The sequence below is a fragment of the Coregonus clupeaformis genome, chromosome 19 (genome assembly GCF_020615455.1).
Source record: "Coregonus clupeaformis isolate EN_2021a chromosome 19, ASM2061545v1, whole genome shotgun sequence".
Taxonomy (NCBI): Eukaryota; Metazoa; Chordata; class Actinopteri; order Salmoniformes; family Salmonidae; genus Coregonus; species Coregonus clupeaformis.
Window position 1 is genome coordinate 51,018,017 of NC_059210.1, and position 17,025 is coordinate 51,035,041.

The 17,025-nt window shown below is 42.5% G+C and overlaps 1 protein-coding gene across 1 annotated transcript; it reads right to left on the reverse strand.

Annotated features, from left to right (window-relative positions):
* Nucleotides 1-1,542: 1,542 nt before the first annotated feature.
* Nucleotides 1,543-16,142, reverse strand: si:ch211-59o9.10 (uncharacterized protein LOC561841 homolog). Its single transcript, XM_041838051.1, has 11 exons — nt 15,948-16,142; nt 15,015-15,247; nt 14,776-14,830; nt 14,144-14,648; nt 4,958-5,082; nt 4,487-4,579; nt 3,462-3,555; nt 3,197-3,306; nt 2,837-2,958; nt 2,443-2,542; nt 1,543-1,889 (listed from the first exon to the last, which is right to left on the reverse strand). The coding sequence occupies exons 2-11, from the start codon at nt 15,191-15,193 to the stop codon at nt 1,833-1,835; spliced, it is 1,440 nt and encodes a 479-aa protein (XP_041693985.1). The 5' UTR covers nt 15,194-15,247; nt 15,948-16,142; the 3' UTR covers nt 1,543-1,832.
* Nucleotides 16,143-17,025: the final 883 nt, after the last annotated feature.

The following is a 17,025-nucleotide window of genomic DNA, read 5'->3' on the forward strand; positions in this document are numbered from 1 at the left end:
CAAGTCATCCAGAAATTACCTTCACTCAACTTAAATTGTATATAATATAGGCTGGCTATCAACCCAATGTTTCACCGTTAGTTGAAATAAAATGAATCCCCAAAATGTTTTAATAATATTTTCTACACGCTTCTCTGTCGAGTCATAATTGCATGTAACTTCTGTTCGATGGGTAAATTGTCACTGTTCCACTGGCCTCTCCAACAACTCCTCTACCTTGCACAGAAGTATCCCAAAGGCGCAGACTACTTCAGGGATCGACTGAGGTCGGCGTTTCTGAAGAGCGAAGAGGTGAAAGACCCAAAGACGATCAAACAGATGATAGCCCACGGGGAGTTTGTAGTCAAGGAGTTGGAAGCGCTCTACTACCAGAGGAAACAGAGCCATGAAAAAGCGGTACTACGAGCCAGTCGTCACTTGCTAGGCCGTCATTGTAAATAAGAATTTGTTCTTAAAAAGGTAGACTCAGCTAAATTATGTTGCCACGAGCAGTACTGCAGATATTGAAATGAGCGAGATGCAATACTTCGCTCTCACAGTCACACACAGTATCTGCGCATGTGCAATTGTTCGCTTCACGCTGTTAGAGCGTGGTAGCCACTGGATCAAAACAGCAGAGAAGTTGAGCCTCGCGCTTCAACGATCTTAGGTAGGGTTTTCACCAACAACGAATTCAGCAGAAGTTCCGCCCATTTTAATTTTCAACGAGGGCACGCAGAGAAATGTGCCTAGGATTGTGGGAAGGTTAGCTGCGAGAACCCTGTAAGTGGAGCAGTAGAAAAAGTTGAGCTCTGCTCTACTTTATGCAAATTTCAAGCGAAGCATTGGAGCGAAGCGTTGTCAAGAGTAGGAGCCGGCTCTTGTCAAAACTCACTGTTAGTTGTTTTGATGAAATTGACCCTCTATGCTGTTTACTTTCTGCATCTACGTCATATCGCCGAGTCTACCTTTATTAACTAGCCTGGATAAATACAGGTAAAAAATGGCCACACTTGACTCAGTCAATCAGACAAAGTTATGGTGCCGTCTATAAAGAGGTTTTATTAAGAAGGGTCTAGACTCTAGAGGTTAGAAGCCATCAGACTATCCCATAAAATGCCAGAAAGATTGAAGGCCATAGAAATGTTCAAGAGACGCCATGACAGTGCATTCACTGTACATAAAACCATTCACAATAGTATATGCTGTTTGGTATGCTTTCCTTCTGAAATAAGACTTATCAAAACAAACAGGTTCCAAACATGCTTGAAACAGTATACTGTATAGGGGCTCCTGTAGCTCAGTTGGTAGAGCATGGCGCTTGCAACGCAAGGGTTGTGGGTTCGTTTCCCACGGGGGGCCAGTATGAAAAATGTATGCACTCACTAATTGTAAGTCGCTCTGGATAAGAGTGTCTGCTAAATGACTAAAATGTCACAAAAAAAATGTAGTATTGCTTTTTCTTTTTTATACAATAACTATTTTTACACAGATCAACTTTGCCAAAACCACTATGCATGAACCTTCCTTTGAGAACCTTTCTCAGAAATTATTCCAGACAAAAACCTTTCAGAATTGTTTTATTTATTTATCTGAATAAAACATTAAATGTGGAATGAGAATACCAAAAAATAGCAGCGATCCGATCCTGAGTTCTCGTATTCAAGTAGAACAGCTTGATGTGGGGGGATTATTTTTAAGTTGATAAAAAAAATAAAAAATACACTTAAACTCACATCTGGTGATTAATGTTATTGTAGAAGGTTGATCTTCAAACAGTAAGACACAGTATGACCTTAACACACGAGAGGTTGTCCTGTCCAGTGAGGTATGTGTTCTGTGGTCCCTCAGGCTCAGTCACCACAGCACTCCGATATGTCAATTCGGCAGATAGGGCACGTGGTGTTTTCCTGCCAACAGAAAACAACAAGGTGTATTTTTTCAAATGGATTTCATGTTATCTTGTAGTTTTCCATTTACATTACATTTACATTTGAGTCATTTAGCAGACGCTCTTACCCAGAGCGACTTACAGTTAGTGAATACATATCTTTTTTTTTTTTTTTTATACTGGCCCCCCGTGGGAAGCGAACCCACAACCCTGCTCTATCAACTGAGCTACATCCCTGCCGGCCATTCCCTCCCCTACCCTGGATGATTGTGCGCCGCCCATGATTCTCCCGGCTGCGACAGAGCCTGGATTCGAACCAGGATCTCTAGTGGCACAGTTAGCACTGCGATGCAGTGCCTTAGACCACTGCGCCACTCAGGAGTACACAGTATTTACCTAGTCTAACTTCAAGGTTCAATTGTTAACAATGTTGTTTGACATTTTAAAATGGGCGAGAAAGCACAAACTGTTGTGCTGTAACTGCATTGTAACACAGTGCTGTCTAAATATGTTGTGTTTGTGTGTAGGGGCCTGCTTACATTGCACCATAGACAAAGCGCAATGTGCTGTACCTTTATCCAGCGGTCGATGCACTGCACATGATAGTCATGGAGACAAGGGAGCATCCTCAGCAGTTCCCCCTCTGTGTAGTCCGAGAAACAGATCTGACACCTGTACAGAGGAAAACATTACCACTGGTGAAGAACACTAAAACAGAATACAGTCACTCTGGCATGGTTCTGTCCTGAATGCATGAACTAAAACATCCAAAGCATGCTGATATTCTGAGCAAGTAAATTAATGTATTTGAATTGGGACTGGTGAACTGCAATGCTTCTTTATTGAAGACTATGATAAGTTGAATCAGATGTGTTACTGCTTTGGCTGGACTCACACAACCCTTTGCAGATCATATTTATCTGACAATATGGAGAGGCGTAAACAGTACGTCGTTGTGGGACCTACTGTGTCTTTCCCGCACTATGTGCTGGGTCGTAGGTTTTCGTAGGCAGCCTCTCGATCTCCCTCTCACTCAGGGTTTTCTTGGCCACAACAGCACCCTGGCCCTCCTCAAAGGCCAGTAGAGCCTGAGTGGTCAAAACAGAGCATACAAACATTAACCAATACACAGTGACATTAGTAAACGATCGACTGCACGTTCAATGGTTAATACCGACGCAGGGCAGCAATCAATGTGAGAACATAACTGCTAAATGTAAGATCTATATCATCCTACATATGAATGATTGAAGGAAAATCAATGTAATCTACATGGGGAGGATTTAAGTTTAGTTTATTTTGCTTATTGACCCAGGCAGGTTGTACCTCATAGTTGTCTCCTTGGCTGTCATCAAATAGGGCAGGGACTGCATGACGGGGGTTTCTGCGATGTGGAGCACGACAGCGGCCTCTTCCTCTGCACCGGCCCATCAACTCTGAATGATTCAACACACACTTATCAAACATGGTTTGATCACTACACACACTTATGACACATACTACACAGCAACAAAACTGATTTCTAACTAAGTAGTGCATCAAGCTTACCAGTACATTTCACAATACTGTGGTTGTTGTTCAAGAAACATACCTTCCTCTAATCCTGTGACTTGATGGGGAAAAGCTGCGTAGTTCACTGCTGAGGGCCAGGGAGACATCCAGTTCATCCCCAAGTGAGGATCATACTGAGGAGAGACAGCAAAGCAATTAGACCAAGTCCCACAGCAGCGCAATTCAAAATACAAATAAAATCCCCATTCAGTGTCACATTGAGGGCGGCAGGTAGCCTGACGTTTAAGAGCTTTGGGCCAGTAACTGAAAGGTCGCTGGTTCTAATCCCCGAGCCGACTAGGTGAAAAATCTGTCGACGATAACATGTATTTTTCAAGAGAGACCTGGTCCAACCAAGACAGCAGAGACATAATACTCACCGCCAATGTTCCCTCAAAAAATCTTCGCACAAATGTCAGGTCTGCTGAGCGCGAACTTGAACGTTGTGAAAATTCTGTGCAACTTCCAGCGAGCGTTTACTGTGAACACCGAGGCTGTACCCTCTTTAGTTAGTTTTAACAGTGGTCTAGGCTACTGTGGCTATTTGTTCATAATGTAGGCCTACCAGAGTGGCCTACCATCAAAAACAATGGAGAAAATGCATCCCATAACATTTTAACATGGAAATAGCTGTTCTATTATTCAGCCTACAGTAGGAGCCAATGTGTTGTGTTCAATGTAGGCATACATTCCGTGAGACTTTTGAAAAAAACATGCAGGGCTTGACATTAACCTTTATCCACTCAGACAAGAAGGTGACTGAAGATGTTGTTGTGTTGTTTGATGCAAGAAACCACTTTACAAAATAAAATGCATTATTATTCCCATACCATTATTACAGAGAATCAGACAAATTATGCTACCCTCTGCCTATTGGCTACTTAGCTTATTCATGCCTGCCTCAAAATATAACAATGCCCCTTTAAGACAAAAAAAATTGTTAAGAAATGTACACGTTTTGTGCTCTTGTAGAAAGCAATCACTCCCCAATTGCTGACTACAAATTATCTATAACTGGGCTAATACCTCACTAACTAGCAAAGGATATGAGGGAAAATTGCTCACTGGGTAGTTGTGGTGGTGGGGTCTGCTGGGCGGCATGGCCTCCTGCTGTCTCCTTTGTTCCTGCTGCAGTTGCTCCTCTCTGTCAAACTGTTCCTACAGAGAGAGAACACAAATCTATCATCACAAATCCGTGTAGCTCAGTTGGTAGAGCATGGCGCTTGCAACGCCAGGGTTGTGGGTTCGATTCCCACGGGAGGCCAGTATGAAAATGTATGCACTCACTAACTGTAAGTCGCTCTGGATAAGAGCGTCTGCTAAAATGACTAAAATGTAAATCACACAGACCTATCAGGAGAGTAAGGCTTTTATGGGTTTCTGTGAAACTTTTCAAATCATTAACTCAGTTCCAATGTACTGATTCAAATGAAATGTACTTTTAGTAGAGAATCCACCAGTGTGTTGTAGACCACTGTGTTGACTTAAAGCAAGTTTGTTTAACAGAGATAGTGGTTCCGTTAGAGTTTTCCCTACCTGAAGACTGTGGGCAAACGCCTCATCTTCCTCCAACTGCGCTGAGAGAACCATTGCCTCGACAAAGACGTCATCATCATTGTCACTGATGACTATCTCGTCATATTTGGTCAGCATTGCATCAGCTGTAGAGAGAAAAGAGCAGTCAGAAGGTCCAGAGAGACACACCAAGGATACACTTATTGTTCTACTGTTGTCTGTGGATCCTGTTTGAATCAGGTTGGTCAATGGGTAGTCACCTTAAAAGGGATACTTTGGGATTTTGTCTACTTCCCCAGTCAGATGAACTCCTGGATACCATTTTTATGTCTCTGTGTCCAGTATGAATAAAGTTTGAGGTAGTTTCGTGAGCCAATGCTAACTAGTGTTGGTACAATGATTGGAAGTGTATGGGTATCTACTAGCATGCCAGCAGATCCCCATAGATTTCCAGTCATTGCGTTAACGCTAGTTAACATTGGCTTGCGAAACTACCTCTAACTTCCACTCTGAGGAAGACAGCTTGATGTTGAAATCTCAGGCACATCTTCGCATTCTGTACAACGGATTAAAGTGAGCTAAAATAAAATCGCTGCTTTTTTTGTTGAGCGCTCCAACTCCTTTCTACCTTGAATTTGTCATTTTGGAAGATTTTCTTGGTAAGCCCTTCTCATTCTTTTATAATAATAATAATAATAATAATAATAATATTATAATATGCCATTTAGCAGACGCTTTTATCCAAAGCGACTTACAGTCATGCGTGCATACATTTTTTTGTGTATGGGTGGTCCCGGGGATCGAACCCACTACCTTGGCGTTACAAGCGCCGTGCTCTACCAGCTGAGCTACAGAGGACCACAAGTGTCTTTTCACCTTAGTATGTCTATTATCTTATTTTTTATTTGATTTTTTTTCTTACCCTACCACACCTCCCCAAATTGGAGTAAACTAATGGACAACAACACTTAGGCTTCTACTTCCAGCTTATACATACTATATACAGACACAGTATATTTTACATGAGTTATCTTTTGTTTGTTTTTAGTCCCATCCTTCAGCTATCCTCAACCCCTCCTCCCATCCATCTCTGAACACCATCCAGTTTTAATTTCTATTTGCCATATATTTTTCAACCGCGCTGTTTCACAAATGTTCAGAACCTTTCAATTATCATAGTTTCTACAGATTGTAAATGAAATAGAAAACATTTTTGCTAAGAGTATTATTATATAATTGATCGACTGACTATGACTTTTCAGATCACCCAGCAATGCTATTTGCAGAGTTAACGTCAGGTAAATGTCCAAACACACAGTCGTGAAGAAGGCGTGACAGTGCCTCTTCCCCCTCAGGAGGTTGAAAAAGTTTGGCATGGGCCCTCAAATCCTGAAAAGGTTATACAGCTGTACCATTGAGAGCATATTGACTGGCTGCATCACTGCATGGTATGGCAATAGCACCGCCCTCGATCACATGGCGTTACAGAGGGTTGTGCAGTACGTCACTGGGGCCGAGCTCCCTGCCATTCAGGACCTCTATATCAGGCGGTGTGAAAAGAAGAGCTGGAAAATCGTCAAAGACCCCAACCACCCAAGCCACAGACTATTTTCTCTGCTGCCGCACGGCAAGAGATACAGGTGCATCAAGTCTGACACTAACAGGCTCTTGAACAGCTTCTATCCCAGAGATATATGACTGATAAATAGCTACACAGACCGAGCTTACCTTGTATCTTTATTTACCTTTTATTTCAATATTTGCACACTCACAGAGCCCTACACTCACACACACTGTCACTAACACACACACACTCACTCCTTCATTTATTTTTTCTCACTCACACATAATATGCACATACAGTGCATTCGGAAAGTATTCAGACCCCTTGACTTCTTCCACATTTTGTAACGTTACAGCCTTATTCTAAAATCGATTAAATTGATGAGGGGGGAAAAACAATCTACACACAATACCACATAATGACAAAGCAAAAACAGGTTTTTAGAAATTTTTGCAAATGTATTAAAAATTAAAAACGGACATATCACATTTACAGTGGGGAAAAAAAGTATTTAGTCAGCCACCAATTGTGCAAGTTCTCCCACTTAAAAAGATGAGAGAGGCCTGTAATTTTCATCATAGGTACACGTCAACTATGACAGACAAAATGAGAAAATAAATTCCAGAAAATCACATTGAATTTATTTGCAAATTATGGTGGAAAATAAGTATTTGGTCAATAAAAAAAGTTTCTCAATCCTTTGTTATATACCCTTTGTTGGCAATGACACAGGTCAAACGTTTTCTGTAAGTCTTCACAAGGTTTTCACACACTGTTGCTGGTATTTTGGCCCATTCCTCCATGCAGATCTCCTCTAGAGCAGTGATGTTTTGGGGCTGTCGCTGGGCAACACGGACTTTCAACTCCCTCCAAAGATTTTCTACGGGGTTGAGATCTGGAGACTGGCTAGGCCACTCCAGGACCTTGAAATGCTTCTTACGAAGCCACTCCTTCGTTGCCCGGGCGGTGTGTTTGGGATCATTGTCATGCTGAAAGACCCAGCCACGTTTCATCTTCAATGCCCTTGCTGATGGAAGGAGGTTTTCACTCAAAATCTCACGATACATGGCCCCATTCATTCTTTCCTTTACACGGATCAGTCGTCCTGGTCCCTTTGCAGAAAAACAGCCCCAAAGCATGATATTTCCACCCCCATGCTTCACAGTAGGTATGGTGTTCTTTGGATGCAACTCAGCATTCTTTGTCCTCCAAACACGACGAGTTGAGTTTTTACCAAAAAGTTCTATTTTGGTTTCATCTGACCATATGACATTCTCCCAATCCTCTTCTGGATCATCCAAATGCACTCTAGCAAACTTCAGACGGGCCTGGACATGTACTGGCTTAAGCAGGGGGACACGTCTGGCACTGCAGGATTTGAGTCCCTGGCGGCGTAGTGTGTTACTGATGGTAGGCTTTGTTACTTTGGTCCCAGCTCTCTGCAGGTCATTCACTAGGTCCCACCGTGTGGTTCTGGGATTTTTGCTCACCGTTCTTGTGATCATTTTGACCCCACGGGGTGAGATCTTGCGTGGAGCCCCAGATCGAGGGAGATTATCAGTGGTCTAGTATGTCTTCCATTTCCTAATAATTGCTCCCACAGTTGATTTCTTCAAACCAAGCTGCTTACCTATTGCAGATTCAGTCTTCCCAGGCTGGTGCAGGTCTACAATTTTGTTTCTGGTGTCCTTTGACAGCTCTTTGGTCTTGGCCATAGTGGAGTTTGGAGTGTGACTGTTTGAGGTTGTGGACAGGTGTCTTTTATACTAATAATAAGTTCAAACAGGTGCCATTAATACAGGTAACGAGTGGAGGACAGAGGAGCCTCTTAAAGAAGAAGTTACAGTTCTGTGAGAGCCAGAAATCTTGCTTGTTTGTAGGTGACCAAATACTTATTTTCCACCATAATTTGCAAATAAATTCATTAAAAAATCCTACAATGTGATTTTCTGGATTTTTTTTCCTCAATTTGTCTGTCATAGTTGACGTGTACCTATGATGACATGTACAGGCCTCTCTCATCTTTTTAAGTGGGAGAACTTGCACAATTGGTGGCTGACTAAATACTTTTTTCCCCCACTGTACATAAGTATTCAGACCCTTTACTCAGTACTTTGTTGAAGCACCTTTGGCAGCGATTACAGCCTCGAGTAGTCTTGGGTATGACGCTACAAGCTTGGCACACCTGTATTTGGGGAGTTTCTCCCATTCTTCTCTGCAGATCCTCAAGCTCTGTCAGGTTGGATAGGAAGTGTTGCTGCATAGTTATTTTCAGGTCTCTCCAGAGATGTTCGATCGGGTTCAAGTCCGGGGTCTGGCTGGGCCACTCAAGGATATTCAGAGACTTGTCCTGAAGCCACTCCTGCGTTGTCTTGTCTGTGTGCTTAGGTCATTGTCCTGTTAGAAGGTGAACCTTCACCCCAGTCTGATGTCCTGAGCACGCTGGAGCAGGTTTTCATCAAGGAACTCTCTGTATTTTGCTCCGTTAATCTTTCCCTTGATCCTGACTAGTCTCCCAGTCCCTGCCACCACCATGCTTCACCGTAAGGATGGTATTGGCCAGGTGATGAGCGGTGCCTGGTTTCCTCCAGACGTGACGCTTGGCATTCAGGCCAAAGAGTTCAATCTTGGTTTCATCAGACCAGAACATCTTGTTTCTCATGGTCTGAGAGTCCTTTAGGTGCCTTTTGGCAAACTCTAAACAGGCTGTCGTGTGCCTTTTACTGAGGAGTGGCTTCCGTCTGGCCACTCTACCATAAAGGCCTGATTGATGGAGTGCTGCAGAGATGGTTGTCCTTCTGGAAAGTTCCCCCATCTCCACAGAGGAACTCTGGAGCTCTGTCAGTGACCATTGGGTTCATGGTTACCTCCCTGACCAAGGCCCTTCTCCCCCGATTGCTCAGTTTGGCCAGGCGGCCAGCTCTAGGAAGAGTTGGTTTTTCTTCTGAGATGCACTGTCAACTGTTGGACCTAATATAGACAGGTGTGTGCCTTTCCAAATCATGTCCAATCAATTGAATTTACAGCAGGTGGACTCCAATCAAGTTGTAGAAACATCTCAAGGATGATCAATGGAAACAGGATGCACCTGAGCACAATTGAGTCTCATAGCAAAGGAACTGAATACTTACGTAAATAAGGTATCGGTTTTAAATGTTTTATACATTTGCTAAAAACCTGGTTTCGCTTTGTCATTATGAGGTATTGTGTGTAGATTGCTGAGAAATGTTTTATTTAAACCATTTTAGAATAAGGCTATAACGTAACAAAATGTGGAAAAGGGGAAGGGGTCTGAATAATTTCAGAATGCACTGTATATGTTTGTAAACTTCCCAATAAAAGGTAACATAATGATTCAGTGTCCATATAGCTGTACAATGATATTTGCACTGCTACTGAGTAAACCTCCAATTGTTCTCCACTATTCCACCCACTAAAACCTCCCCCCATCCCAAGTTGGGTTGTCGTCCCAGTGACAGACTGACCACCCCTGTCCACCTGGATCCTAGGGCCTTTGAGAGATTGGGACTCATCCTTTAAATATAGCACACAGTGCCACCTACAGAACAGAAGCAGATTAACAGCCAAAAGCATTTCCAACGCCCTCACCTCGATTGTATTGTATACTGTTATTACAAAAATATATACACTACCAGTCAAAAGTTTGAACACACCTACTCATCCAAGTTTTTTTTTTTTTTTTTATACAATTTTTTACATTGTAGAATAATAGTGAAGACATCAAAACTATGAAATAACACATATGGAATATTCTAATATATCTTAGTCCATGCTGCGCTGTCATTGCTTGTCCATTTTTGTATATATTCTTAAATTCCACTCCTTACTATATATATATGTTGTGAAATTGTTAGATATTACTTGTTAGATATTACTGCACTGTCGGAGCTAGAAGCACAAGCATTTCGCACCCGCAATAACATCTGCTAAACACGTGTACAGTGGGGGAAAAAAGTATTTAGTCAGCCACCAATTGTGCAAGTTCTCCCACTTAAAAAGATGAGAGAGGCCTGTAATTTTCATCATAGGTACACGTCAACTATGACAGACAAAATGAGAATTTTTTTTCCAGAAAATCACATTGTAGGATTTTTTATGAATTTATTTGCAAATTATGGTGGAAAATAAGTATTTGGTCAATAACAAAAGTTTCTCAATACTTTGTTGGCAATGACACAGGTCAAACGTTTTCTGTAAGTCTTCACAAGGTTTTCACACACTGTTGCTGGTATTTTGGCCCATTCCTCCATGCAGATCTCCTCTAGAGCAGTGATGTTTTGGGGCTGTCGCTGGGCAACACAGACTTTCAACTCCCTCCAAAGACTTTCTATGGGGTTGAGATCTGGAGACTGGCTAGGCCACTCCAGGACCTTGAAATGCTTCTTACGAAGCCACTCCTTCGTTGCCCGGGCGGTGTGTTTGGGATCATTGTCATGCTGAAAGACCTAGCCACGTTTAATCTTCAATGCCCTTGCTGATGGAAGGAGGTTTTCACTCAAAATCTCACGATACATGGCCCCATTCATTCTTTCCTTTACACGGATCAGTCGTCCTGGTCCCTTTGCAGAAAAACAGCCCCAAAGCATGATGTTTCCACCCCCATGCTTCACAGTAGGTATGGTGTTCTTTGGATGCAACTCAGCATTCTTTGTCCTCCAAACACGACGAGTTGAGTTTTTACCAAAAAGTTATATTTTGGTTTCATCTGACCATATGACATTCTCCCAATCCTCTTCTGGATCATCCAAATGCACTCTAGCAAACTTCAGACGGGCCTGGACATGTACTGGCTTAAGCAGGGGGACACGTCTTGCACTGCAGGATTTGAGTCCCTGGCGGCGTAGTGTGTTACTGATGGTAGGCTTTGTTACTTTGGTCCCAGCTCTCTGCAGGTCATTCATTAGGTCCCCCCGTGTGGTTCTGGGATTTTTCCTCACCGTTCTTGTGATCATTTTGACCCCACGGGGTGAGATCTTGCGTGGAGCCCCAAATCAAGGGAGATTATCAGTGGTCTTGTATGTCTTCCATTTCCTAATAATTGCTCCCACAGTTGATTTCTTCAAACCAAGCTGCTTACCTATTGCAGATTCAGTCTTCCCAGCCTGGTGCAGGTCTACAATTTTGTTTCTGGTGTCCTTTGACAGCTCTTTGGTCTTGGCCATAGTGGAGTTTGGAGTGTGACTGTTTGAGGTTGTGGACAGGTGTCTTTTATACTGATAACAAGTTCAAACAGGTGCCATTAATACAGGTAACGAGTGGAGGTCAGAGAAGCCTCTTAAAGAAGAAGTTACAGGTCTGTGAGAGCCAGAAATCTTGCTTGTTTGTAGGTGACCAAATACTTATTTTCCACCATAATTTGCAAATAAATTCATTAAAAATCCTACAATGTGATTTTCTGGATTTTTTCCCCTCAATTTGTCTGTCATAGTTGACGTGTACCTATGATGAAAATTACAGGCCTCTCTCATCTTTTTAAGTGGGAGAACTTGCACAATTGGTGGATGACTAAATACTTTTTTCCCCACTGTATGTGACAAATACAATTTGATTTGAATCACGTAGTAACCAACAAAGTGTTAAACAAATCAAAATATATGTTATATTTGAGATTCTTCAAATAGCCACCCTTTGCCTTGATGACAGCTTGCACACTATTGGCATTCTCTCAACCAGCTTCATGAGGTAGTCACCTGGAATGCATTTCAATTAACAGGTGTGCCTTCTTAAAAGTTTGAGCCAATCAGTTGTGTTGTGACACAGTAGGGGGGTATACAGAACACAACCCTATTTGGTTAAAAAAACAAGTCCATATTATCGCAAGAACAGCTCAAATTAGCAAAGAGAAACGACAGTCCATCATTACTTTAAGACATGAAGGTTAGTCAATACGGAACATTTCAATAACTTTTTAAAAGTTTCTTCAAGTGCAGTCGCAAAAACCATCAAGCGCTATGATGAAACTGGCTCTCATGAGGACCGGCACAGGAATGGAAGACCCAGAGTTACCTCTGCTGCAGAGGATAAGTTCATTAGAGTTACCAGCCTCAGAAATTGCAGCCCAATTATATCCTTCACAGAGTTCAAGTCACAGACATCTCAACATCAACTGTTCAGAGGAGACTGCGTGAATCAGGCCTTCATGGTCAAATTGCTGCAAAGAAACCACTACTAAAGGACACCAATAAGAAGAAGAGACCTGCTTGGGTCAAGAAACACGAGAAATTGACATTAGACCGGTGTAAATCTGTCCTTTGGTCTGGAGTCCAAATTTGAGATTTTTGGTTCCAACCGCCGTGTCTTTGTGAGACGCGGTGTGGCTGAACGGATGATCTCCACGTGTATTTCCCACCGTAAAGCATGGAGGAGGTGTGATGGTGTGAGGGTGCTTTGCTGGTGACACGGTCTGTGATTTATTTAGAATTCAAGGCACACTTAACCAGCATGGCTACCACAGCATTCAGCAGCGATACGCCATCCCATCTGGTTTGGTCTTAGTGGGACTATCATTTGTTTTTCAACAGGACAATGCCCCAACACACCGCCATGCTGTGTAAGAGCTATTTTACCAAGAAGGAGAGTGATGTAGTGCTGCATCAGATGACCGTGTAGCTCAGTTGGTGGAGCATGGCACTTGCAACGGCAGGGTTGTGGGTTCGTTTCCCACGGGGGGCCAGTATGAAACAATTTATGCACTCACAAACTGTAAGTCGCTCTGGATAAGAGCATCTGCTAAATGACTAAAATGTAAACTGTAACGACTTGGCCTCCACAATCCCCCGACATCAACCCAATTGAGATGGTTTGGGATGAGTCGGACCACAGAGAGAAGGAAAAGCAGCCAACAAGTGCTCAGAATGTGGGAACTACTTCAAGACTGTTGGAAAAGCATTCCAGGTGAAGCTGTTTGAGAGAATGCCGAGAGTGTGCAAAGCTGTCATCAAGGCAAAGGGTGGCTATTTGAAGAATCTCAAATATAAAATATATTTTCATTTGTTTGGTTACTACATGATTCCAAATGTGTTATTTCATAGTTTTGATGTCTTCAATATTATTCTACAATGTAGAAAATAGCAAAAATAAAGAAACCCTTGAATGAGTAGGTGTGTCCAAACTTTTGACTGGTACTGTATATATATAAAAAAATCTTGCATATCTTAATTTATTTCCACAATTAATGAATAATATGCGTAATAGTGTAGGCACATTAATACGAGGGATTGTTACCTATAGCCCTGGACTAGCATTACAAAAAGTGTATTTTTTGCCAAGCAATTATTATTTTGGGAAACAATTATTGTGATTCATCCTGTACTGTCCCTAACATCATTACCCCTTAGCAACAGATGTGGCACTCTCCCCACCCTTCCCCCACAAACTCAGATGTTCAACAGTTGTTCCATCCCCGAGCCCAACTCAAGAGAAGAATTGATGTGTGAATGCATATACAGTTGTAGCAGTTTCAGAAGGCATGCAAAATTGAGCAAGGATGGGGAGATTTGCTTAACCAATGTCAAGACCTAGCTAAAGGAGCTCACATACACCCCTTTCCCCTGAAACACACACACACGCTGGTCCCCCGTTGTGACCATTTTCCAAAGCATCTCTGTCTATTATCTTCTTACCTGTAGAGAGAGGAAGCTCCAGGCCAGCAGTATGCCTCTCTTTCTCTGTGCTTAGCAGGTATGACACCGAGTCTGTGGTGGGGTTTGTTAGGGCTTGGGCACATGCTGAGGCCTTGGAGCTGGACTTGGTAGAGACCGCTCTTTTAGAGGTCTTCTTCCTGCCTCTGCTGTGACTAGTGGGACCAGGTTCCACTGTGGATTCTGCCACTGGGGCCTGTGAGGCAGGGGGCGCACCAAGGGAGGATGAGGGTGGTGATGATGAATAAGAACAAGGCATAGAGGAGGGGAGAGGAGGTTCCAGACAGGTAACCATAGACGAGTCTGTTGTCATGAGTGACAAAGTGGGTACAAAACCACTGGTCGCCCACAAGGTGCCCGGTTTGGCTTCACCTCTCATGCTGGTGGCTGGCACAGACAGCTTCCTGCGTTTTGACGTCTGATGAGAGGTGGGGGTCCTGCTGAGAGATTTGTCCTCTCCACTGGGAGGCGGGCTGAGGAGAGCAGCCTGTAAGAAAAGGGCAAGGTCAGGCTGTGCCTACATTCAGTGAGTCAACTTTCATTTATGTTGCAAGACTTGGTATCACACTTGAATTTTAAGGTAAATTGTTGCTTGCAGGATGTATTCTACTTACAGATCCAAAGTTTTCAAACCCATTGTACCGCCGTCTCCTTCTAAAGTACTGGGGGCTGCACAAGCATAAGGATAACATTTTCAGGAGTATAGCTATAGACATTAACTTAGGACCTACACAGACAGACACAGGACCTGGACCTTTATGGCACCAATGGTAGTAGTAAGTGTTCCTAGTAAATACAGAATCATAATAACCCTATCCAAAGCGATGCTCTACATCGGTCAGCAGCAGTGTACCTAGGCGTCTCGAGGACGTAGACAGGGGGCTCGTTGAGGGTGACAACGTCGCTGAGATCACCAAAGAGCAAGTCACTCTCATTCAGTAGGCATGCCTGATTCAGGGGTCCTGTGGTGTCTAGTTCCTCCAAGTCCCGAAGCGGACTGCTGGGCTCCATGTTCTCCAGTGTACTGTCCATGTCTACGAAGATGGAGCTACTAGCTTGTGTATGGTGGTCCACACATTGTCAAAGCTGCAAAGTGCAAACCAACACACATTCAGACAAGCACACCCTTTTATGTTTGTAGCTAAATTACAAAGTTAGCAGTCTACTTTCTCATAGTCAAGCAGTCTGAACGAGGTTTGCTATATCATTAATCCTACCTACCTAAGTTACATCAGAACGTTTCTCTGGAGAGGCTAACTTAAAAATATAAGTAAGCTAGCTACCTGTATTGGACTCTGAAATGACATCATTAGCTATGTTGACCACATAAATCATGAAGCGAATGAGTTAGACGCTTGAATATTGTGGTAACGTGACGTCTAAACGTTACATTGGCTAACGCATCAATGAGCTAACCTAGTTCGCTAGTCATTCTGAGATATAAAATGTTACGTGTGAAGCTGCTAGCTAGCAAGTTAGCTACTATGTGCTGCACATAGACTGTAAAAATAACAAAACAAAAGCACCAAAGTTGCACTCTGTTGTTGTTGGCAATGAGCTAACCTAGTTAGTTAGTCATTATGAGATAGCAAATGTTAAGTGTGACGCTGCTAGCTAGCAAGTTAGCTAGTATGTGCTAAACAGACTGTAAAAAAAACAACAAAAAAACAAAGTTGTACTCTGTTGTTGTTGACGTGTGTTAACTAGCTAGCTGTGTTAGACTGATCTATATCAAAGTTCAAAAAAAGCTAAACGAATAATTGTACATAGCTAGAGCACCCCTTACCTCGATTACGATTCAATTGGTCCTTGTTCTACCAAACCCTACAGCGTGTTTACACTAGATAGCACAGAAACAAAGTCAAAATTGGCTATATCGTAAAAATTCATGAAAATAAAAATGTGCCTTCTGTTCTTAATTTAGGGTTAGGCATAAGGTTGGCAGTGGGGTAAGGGGTAGGTTAAAAATCACATTGTAAGAAGATACATTTTTGAAATAGGCGGGGTTTATGACAGTAGCTGTGGTAACTAGTGGCGTGTCACAACGTTCGGATTTACATTTACATTTTAGTCATTTAGCAGACGCTCTTATCCAGAGCGATTTACAGTTAGTGAGTGCATACATTTTTCATACTTCCGTTTGTGACGTGTAATGTTCCATGGTTATGTTGTCCCTTCTGAAATCATTTGCACTATATATTTACAATACCAGTCAAAAGTTTGGACACACCTACTCATTCAAGGGTTTTTCTTTATTTTTCCTATTTTCTACATTGTTGGATAATAGTGAAGACATCAAAACTATGAAATAACATATTTGGAATCTGGTAGTAACCAAAAAAAGTGTTAAACAAATCAAAATATATTTTACATTTGAGATTCTTCAAATAGCCACCCTTTGCCTTGATGACAGCTTTGCACACTCTTGGCATTCTCTCAACCAGCTTCACCTGGAATGATTTTCCAACAGTCTTGAAGGAGTTCCCACATATGCTGAGCACTTGTTGGCTGCTTTTCCTTCACTCTGCCGTCCGACTCATCCCAAACCATCTCAATTGGGTTGAGGTCGGGGGATTGTAGAAGCCAGCAGGTCTCTTCTTCTTATTTGTGTCTTTTAGTAGTGGTTTCTTTGCAGCAATTTGACCATGAATGCCTGATTCACACAATCCCCTCTGAACAGTTGATGTTGAGATGTGTCTGTGACTTGAACTCTTTGAAGCATTTATTTGGGCTGCAATTTCTGAGGCTAGTAACTCGAATGAACTTATCCTCTGCAGCAGAGGTAACTCTGGGTCTTCCATTCCTATGCCGGTCCTCATGAGAGCCAGTTTCATCATAGCGCTTGATGGTTTTTGCGACTGCAC

What these genes read in the sequence shown, in the direction of transcription:
- si:ch211-59o9.10 (XM_041838051.1), bottom strand. Translation starts at nt 15,193, where the DNA reads ATGGACAGTACACTGGAGAACATGGAGCCCAGCAGTCCGCTTCGGGAC. An exon ending in AGTCACAGGATTAGAGGAAG is followed by an intron (nt 3,307 to 3,461) that starts GTATGTTTCTTG and finishes TGAATCATTCAG; the next exon opens with AGTTGATGGGCCGGTGCAGA. An exon ending in GCCAAGGAGACAACTATGAG is followed by an intron (nt 2,959 to 3,196) that starts GTACAACCTGCC and finishes TTGACCACTCAG; the next exon opens with GCTCTACTGGCCTTTGAGGA.